This window comes from Rissa tridactyla, chromosome 5 (genome assembly GCF_028500815.1).
Source record: "Rissa tridactyla isolate bRisTri1 chromosome 5, bRisTri1.patW.cur.20221130, whole genome shotgun sequence".
In the NCBI taxonomy this organism is placed as follows: domain Eukaryota; kingdom Metazoa; phylum Chordata; class Aves; order Charadriiformes; family Laridae; genus Rissa; species Rissa tridactyla.
In genome coordinates, this window is record NC_071470.1 from 77,994,742 (window position 1) to 78,002,758 (window position 8,017).

The 8,017-nt window shown below is 65.5% G+C and overlaps 1 protein-coding gene across 1 annotated transcript; it reads left to right on the forward strand.

Moving 5' to 3' along the window:
• The first annotated feature begins 3,408 nt into the window (after positions 1 to 3,408).
• On the forward strand, positions 3,409 to 6,339 carry DCTN6 (dynactin subunit 6). The gene is made up of 7 exons (XM_054203862.1): positions 3,409 to 3,513; positions 3,687 to 3,751; positions 3,841 to 3,946; positions 5,094 to 5,182; positions 5,387 to 5,434; positions 5,758 to 5,900; positions 6,007 to 6,339. The coding sequence occupies exons 1-7, from the start codon at positions 3,491 to 3,493 to the stop codon at positions 6,103 to 6,105; spliced, it is 573 nt and encodes a 190-aa protein (XP_054059837.1). The 5' UTR covers positions 3,409 to 3,490; the 3' UTR covers positions 6,106 to 6,339.
• The last annotated feature ends 1,678 nt before the right edge of the window (positions 6,340 to 8,017 follow it).

Below are 8,017 nucleotides of genomic sequence, written 5' to 3' on the forward strand. Positions count from 1 at the left end.
CCAGGCCCCGCCCCGCGCACGCCCCCGAGGCCCCGCCCCTCCCGCCCCGCGCACGCCCCCGAGGCCCCGCCCCTCCCGCCCCGCGCACGCGCCCCGAGGCCCCGCCCCTCCCGCCCCGCGCACGCGCCCCGAGGCCCCGCCCCGCGCACGCGCCGCTTCTTCCGCCGGCAGAGCGGGGCCGGTGGGTGCGGACGCGGGGTCTTCTCCCGGGGCTGGTGAGCTGGGGACGGGGCTTGTGTTGCGGCTGAAGCTGCTGCTGCTGCGGCCGGTGTTGGGTCTGGGAGCGGGTCTGGGTCTCGGTCTCGCGGGCGCGCGGTGCCGGGGCTGGGCCCGGTCTGCCCCGAGCCCGGCCCGGCCGCCCCCGTCCCGGCGCCGCGGGCCGGAGGAGCCGCGCTGCGGGGCCGGGCCCGGCCTGGCGGGGAGCGGCCCCGGGGCCCAAGTCCGGCGCTGCCGGCTCCTGCCCGCCGGGCTCCGGGCCCGGCCCCGCGGGGAGCCGGGGGCTGCCGGGGCCGGGCACGGGAAAACGGCGGCGGCTTCGTGCGGGCGCGGAATAATAAAGGCTGGAAGCGGCGGCGGGGCGGGGGCTGCCCGGGGCCGGAGCGGGGCTGCGGGCGCTGCCCCCCCGGGGGAAGCGGGGCCGGGCCGGGCTGTCGGTGCGAGCCCCGGGAGCCCGGGCTGCAGCCCCCAGCGGGGCCGGGGCTCTTGCCGGAGCCCCCCGAAGGCGGGACTCGGGCTGTGCTGCCCGGCCCGGACACGGGCACACGGGGCCGAGCCCCCGAAGGCGGCACTCGGTGGCTCTGCCGAGCCCCGGCACTGGCCGCAGGAGCCTTGTCTGGAGCCCACGCACCCCCCCGGGGCTGGGGCTCTGCTGCGAGCCCCCGCAGGCGGGCACTGACCTCTGTTCCTGAGCACCAACACACGGGGCTCGGTCCCTGTCTCTCAGCTCTAACACTGGCCACAGGAGCCCGGGCTGCAGCCCCCAAAGGCAGCCCTTGGTCTGTCTGTGGGAGCCCTGACACTGGCCCCATGAGCCAGGTTTCAGGCCCCCAAACACAGGGCTGGGTCTCTGTTTCTAAGCCCAAACACACAGGGTTTGGACTCCATTTCAAGCCCCCAAAACGCAGCGTTTAGTCTCTTTTTGTGAGCCCAAAAACAGACCAAATGAGCCCTGTTTCAAGCCCCCAAACACAGCACCTAGCCACTCCTTCACAGCTGTGACACAGGGCAAGTGACCCTGGTTTTGAGTGCCCAGAACACAGCACTTAGTCTCCGTCTCTGAGCCCAAACACACAGCACTTAACCTCTGTTCCACGCTCCCCAAGCGCAGCACTTAGTCTCCCTCTGTGAACCCAAAATCTGTCTTGGTGGCCCTGGTTTCCAGCCCCCAAAACGCAGCACTTAGTCTCTGTCTCTCAGTTCTGAGCCTGACACTCCAGCCCCCCCCAAAAAACACAGCACTTACTTTCTGGCTCTGAGCTGCAAAACACAGCACTTAGTCTCTGTGAGCCCTACACTGGCCAAACGATGCCAGTTTCAGGCAGGACTCAGTCCCTGTTTCTCAGCTCTAACACTGGCCCAAGGACCCCGCTTTCAAGCCCCCCACCCCAAAACGCAGGACTTGGTCCGTATTTCCGAGCTCTGAGCCCTAAACTGGCCAAACGAGCCCAGTTTTGAGCCCCCCAGACTCAGCACCAAGTTTCCCTTTCTGAGCCCCAAACCTGCCTTAGCCACTGTCCTGCTTTGAGGTGAAACAGCACCGATTTTCTGTTTAGTAATTTCACTTTTTAGCTAAGCCCCTTCCAAGGAGCTGAACTCTGAAATCACCCATCTCTTCACCCCTCTCCTCAGGGGAGCATCTCTCCTTTGTCCCCGTGGCCCAAACCACGGCAGTGACCCTGGTCTCAAGCCCCGAAAGCGGGGGCCGCTCGCTCGCCCCCCTCCCCCCGGCCCCATCCAGGACAGGAGGGCGGGGAGAAGAGGGAGAAAAAGGAGAAAAAACTCGTGGGTTGAGTTAAAGGCAGTTTAGTAGCACAGTAACGGCAGAGAACATCATCATAACAACAATAATAAAGTAATAAAACAATAGCATCGGTACAAGGACACACACTATGACAATGCAATAACAACACGCACAATAACAATAAAATACTAATAACAACAATAACATGGGGCCAAGGACCCACACAAGGAAGCGACACAGCCCAGGCGGCTCTCAGCCCCCGGGGGCCGGTTGCCCGGCCCGTCCCCGCCCCGGCAGCCCCCGTTCCCATCCCCTCCCCGGTCGGACCGTTCCTCTGCCCGGCCGGGCCCCCCCGCTGGAAAAGCCCCGGCGGACGCGACCCCCCTGGCCCCGCAGCCGGCGCGTTCCCGTCCCGCTGCGGGGAGAAGGGAGCTCCGTCCCGCCGGGCCCCGGGCCGCGCCGCTCGGGAGCCCCGCCCCGCCCCGCCGGTCCCGGTCCCCCCGGCCGGACTCGGGCCGTGCCGGAGCCGCCGCAGTCGCTGTCCCGGGCGGGAAGGCGGGACTCGCTGCCAGCTCCGAGCCCCAGCCCCGGTTCCCGAGCGCCGCGGGGGGGAAGCTGGAGCGGGACCGGGCCGGGGGGCGGCGGCGGCGGCTCCGTCCCGGCGGGCGCCATTGCCCGGCGTGGGGTGTCCGGGCCCCGGCCTCGCCCCGCCCACTCCTTTTATGGGCATCGCCCCGCCCGCTGGGAGGGAGGAGCCCCGCCCACTCAGGGCGGCCCCGCGATGTCCGGGCTCCGCCCCTTCTCCCCGCCCGCTCCTCTTATGGGCATCGCCCCGCCCACCGGGGCCGCCCCGGGTCCCGCCGCCCGCCCGCTCCGCGCTGCCCGCTCGGCCCCGGCCCGTGGCCATCGGTCAGACGCCATCGCTCGCCACCGCCGCCCCCGTTGGCCGCGGGCCGTGACGACAGCCCGGGCATGCGGCGGCGGGGAGCGGGGTCGGTTCTGCCCGGGGAGAAGCGGCGGCGGAGACTCGGGGACACCCGAGGGGGGAAAATCAGGGGAACTCGAGCCACTGAGCGAGTTTTCAGGTCCCAAAACCGCGGGACTTTGGTCTCCCTTTTTTAAGCCCCGAAAACCCCGACTCGGTGGGTTTTACGTGCCCGGGTCTCACCGCACCGCTCGGCTCCTGTCCCCGAGACCCGGCAGAGCCCGGCCTGGCGCTGTGACCCGCACCCCAAACCCCGGGGGTGCCTCTTCCCCCCGCGGCCCCCGAGCTCGGGCTCCATCTCACCAGCCCGGGGCCCCCTCCTGAGCCCCGAACCACCCCCGAGGCCGCCTCTCGGGCTCTGGGCTGGAGCGACTCCGCGCACCCCGATCCCGCTGCTCACCTGGGGCGGACGGACGGACGGACGGACGGCGTCCGGGGACCGGAGCTGCGGGGAGCGGTGACGGCGGACCTGGGTGGGGGGGGGGGGGGGGGAAGATGGCGGCCCCGCCCCGCGCAGGCGCAGTTGCGCCCGGCGCAGCGCTGTCATGGCGGAGAAGGTGCAGAAGAGGTAAGTCCCCCTGTGAACCACCCCCCCCACACCCCCTTCCCCCGCTCCCCCATCGCCCTTCCACACACACACCGGGACCCGCCTCCCCCTCCCCGCATCTCCCCTCACGGCTCCCCCCCGCCTTCTCCATCATGGCTCCCCCCCCCCCCCGCCTCCTCCGTCCCTTCCCTCAGCGTGAAGATCGCCCCGGGGGCCGTGGTGTGCGTGGAGAGCGAGATCCGCGGGGACGTGACCATCGGTAAGACCCCTTTCCCCATGGTGGGGGGGTGGAGGGGGGGACGACTGGCCGCGGGGTGACACCGGGCTGTCCCCGTCCCCCCCCGACAGGACCCAGGACCGTCATCCACCCCAAGGCCAGGATCATCGCCGAAGCGGGACCCATCGTCATCGGGGAGGGCAACCTGATCGAGGAGCAGGCCCTCATCATCAATGGGTGGGTAAGAAGCCGGGCGGCGGGCGCGAGGCCGGCCCCCAGCCCCGCGTCTCATTTCGGGGCCGGTGACACACCTGCGAAGGTTCGGGAGGTTGACACGTCTCGGGAGGTTCGCCAAGGCCGAGGGTAGGGTCGGGACAACCCCCCCCCCCCGGTTCTCCCTACAGGGACGGAGAGCAGCCCTGGCCGAGAAGGGCTCGATGGAGGAAAAGCTGGCTATGACCTGGCAATGTGCTCTCACGTCCCAGAAATCCCACCACCTCCTGGGCTCCATCACCAGCAGGGTGAGGGGGGGGGGGGCGTTCTGCCCCTCTGCTCTGCTCCGGGGAGACACCCCCCCGCCCTTTGCGGTGCTGCCTCCAGCTCCGGGGCCACCAACAGCAGAAGGACACGGACACGGGGCCAGAGGAGGCCGCGGAGATGGTGGGAGGGCTGGAGCCCCTCTGCTGTGAGGACAGGCTGAGAGAGCTGGGGGGGTTCAGCCTGGAGAAGAGAAGGCTCCGGGGAGACCTTCCAGCCCCTTCCCGTCCCTCAAGGGGCTCCAGGAAAGCTGGGGAGGGACTCTGGAGCAGGGAGGGGAGCCATGGGATGAGGAGGAACAGTTTTACACTGAAAGAGGGGAGATTTAGATGAGATAATTAGGAAGAAATCCTTTCCTGTGAGGGTGGTGGGACACTGGCCCAGGTTGCCCAGAGGAGCTGTGGCTGCCCCATCCCTGGAGGGGTTCAAGGCCAGGTCAGACGGGGCTTGGAGCAACCTGGGCTGGTGGGAGGTGTCCCTGCCCGGGGCAGGGGGTGGAACTAGATGGCTTTTAACGGTCCTTTCCAACCCAAACCGTTCTGCGATTCTATGATCAGTCTTGTCAGAGGTGAGCGTGTGCTTACAGCTCTTTAGGGAGCAGGGTGTTCGCTTAAAAACCCTGAGGAGGTAGAATTTAAAAGAAAACAAGCCAAACTTTTTGTGCGTATGTGTGGCACGATGGCTAGGGAAGAAGTCCTTCTGTGAATCCTTCTCCAGCCGACAGGAGACAGCCCAGCTGGATCCAACGGGATATATGTGGCTTCGGCCTCCCACAGAAATTGAGCTGCTAAAGAGGATGGTACCTTTGTGTACCTCAAAACTTGAAATACATTCTTCCGCCTTGCAGGTATCCGGAAAATATCACGCCAGAAACTGAAGAGGTGGAGCCCAAACCAATGGTCATTGGCACCAACAACGTGTTTGAGGTTGGGTGTTGTATCCTTGCCGCGCGGCGAGACGGACAGTCTGACCCACCGCGCGTTGGGACGGCTACAAGGGGAAGCACGTGTGGGTTCCGTCGGGGTTCAACCAGCCCGGGGCTATTTAAGGTGCAAGGTGTTGGTTTGAAAATGGCATCGGGGTTCACCTTTCGAAATAAAAGCAAAAGGTTTTACAGTTTTCTTTAGCACGGACCTGTAGACTCCCAAGCGATGAAGGTGGGAGATAACAACGTCATCGAATCCAAAGGTAAATCTGGGCTTATCATCTTGGCCCTTGGGCAGTGGCGCTCTTGTGGACGCTGGGAGAAGCGGAGGATGACGTGGTGGGGTCGTGCTGGAGCTGTGGCCAAACCACAGCTTGTCTCAAAGCTGTCGTTTTTCCCCACACAGAACCCACATGGGTCGCTGCCGTGGTGGCAGCTGGGCTGGGCTGGCTGTGATGGTGGTGGTTGGTGGTCCTGAGGAGCTTGTGATGGTGCTGAGGAGCTTGTGATGGTCCTGAGGAGCTTGTGATGGTGGTGTTTGGCAGTGCAGGGTTTGACAGGGCATTCCTCCCTCTCTTTCTGCCAGCATTTGTCGGCAGGAACGTGATCCTGACGAGCGGCTGCATCATTGGGGCCTGCTGCAACATCAACACCTACGAGGTGATCCCTGAAAACACCGTCATCTACGGGGCTGACTGCCTCCGCCGCGTCCAGACCGAGCGGCCGCAGGTGGGTGTGACACACGGCTGACACGCTGTCACCCTCCCATCCGCCGCAGCCCGTCCTCGCCGTGGTGGCGGGGCCACTGGGTCACCTCCCCTGCCCCTCTCCCCAGCCCCAGACGCTGCAGCTGGACTTCCTGATGAAGATCTTGCCCAACTACCATCACCTGAAGAAGACGGTGAAGGCCACATCCACTCCTGTCAAGAGCTGAGCATCTTCTGCCGCCGGGGCTTTCGTCTGCTCCTGTGAAGCACTGCACGGTCTCGGGAAGCGGCCGGTCCCCGCGTCCCTCATTCCGTCTTTAAAAAGAATAATAATCTTGCTGATTTGTGTCCTTTATTTATACTCCACCGAGCGTCTCGGACCAGCTTTTCATCCGTCGTCTCTTGCGCGCTAACCCTATTGTACGTGCTTTGTTTTGGGGAATAAAACGTCACCTGCTTTTTCTGCCAAGGCTGCTGGGGACGGGGGACATCAAGTCCTTTGCGGGTCCGGTAACGCCGCAGGGGCGGTCGTACAAGCCCTGACACCTCGGGGCGGGTGTCACCGTCGCCGTCCCCCCCCTCCCCGCCCCGGGGACAGCCCTGGGGACTCCTCCCCGCGCTGCCGGCAGAGGGAGACGGGTCCACGCCGGGGGAGAGCCGGGTTCCCGGGGGAGGGAGCGGTGTCCTGGCCCCACACCATCAGCCGTTCTTCTGGTGAGCTTCAGGCATGTCCATGACCCAACGCCCCCCCCCCCCCCCAACCCAACCCAAGCCACAAGATTCCCCAGGGATGTTGTTCACAACTTCCCCTTCTTGTACAACGCAGCCCCATGTTTCTTCCCGGCGCGGGATTAACGGCGGAGCGGAAATTCCCATAGGAAAAAGAAGAGCGGCGAGAGCATCAGCAGAGGAACCCCCATGTACTGCAGGACCCCGGGGTGGGGGTTTGATTTGGGACCCGGGGTTTCAGGTGGGGCAGGCCAAGGCACAAAAGCGCCCCACCGGACGGAGCCCGTCGGATTTTCTCCCCGGGTCCAGCCGCAGGGAGACGGAAAATAAAAACCCACCGTTTTTTTTTGTTTTGTTTTGTTTTTGTTTTGTTTTTTGGCTTCGTGATTCCAAGCCGGGGTCTGGCGCTGCTGGGAATCTGCGGCTCTTCCCCAAAGCCGAGTCCAAATAAGGGCTGGGAACGTTTGTCCCGGCCACCGCCACCTCCCCAGCCCACCCCAGCCGAAGCAGGGTGTGGAGATGCCCACAGAAGTGGGGGAAAACAATGGGAGATGAAATGCATCTCTCCAACTTTCCCCCCCCACCACCGCCACAAGATAAGGCAGTCTTTTGCTGGGAATTTACCCCAAAAGCAAGAGGCTCCGGCAGATTTGGGTAACTAGAGCGGTCCCCACATTTTAGATTCCCTCTGGGGGGCCACCGTCCCTCATAGCCAGGCGCTTCCCGCTCCCCAAAAATCCATCTGGCACGGCTTTCCGCCTCCCTCCCAGCGGGAGCGGTTCTGCTCCGGTGGCAGGACACGCAGGCAGCCACCTGCAGATCTGGTTTGGCCACTGAGTCACAGAAAGCCGAGCCCGAGCCATGACCTTAAATGCCCCCCCCCAAGTCAGCCCCGTGCCATCAGCAGGATGTCCTCAGCGTCACCTCCGGTCCCCGCCGATTGTGTGCGGGCGGCATCCGCTCTGGACGCGGCCGGCTGCTGGTCCCAGAAGCTTTTCACCCCGAGGGTCTCCATCGCACCGCTCCGGAGCCTAGCGCGGCCCCCCTGGGACCACAGCCACGTCCGTGGGGACATGGCAGGGCCGGGGGTCAACCCAAAAACCCCAGGGCGAGGTGCCCCCGGCTCACCCAAAGCCTGTTTGAACCAGGGAGAGGGGTGGGAGCCTTAAATGCCAGGCGGGGAGGGGGCGTGGGTGGCCGGGAGCCCAGGTGGGGCTGGTTGGGGTGACGAACCCCCCGCCGGCCACCAGTCCTGCAGGGCTGTGGCACACCACGGCGGGGACCCCTGCTCTAACGTCACCTCCCTCCCACCGCAGCCAGCCCTGCTCCTGCGTGTCCCCCCCCCCTTGCCCTGTGTCACCAGCAGCTGTCCCCTCCTCCGGCCCACGGCCATGTCCCGTCACCCTGGGG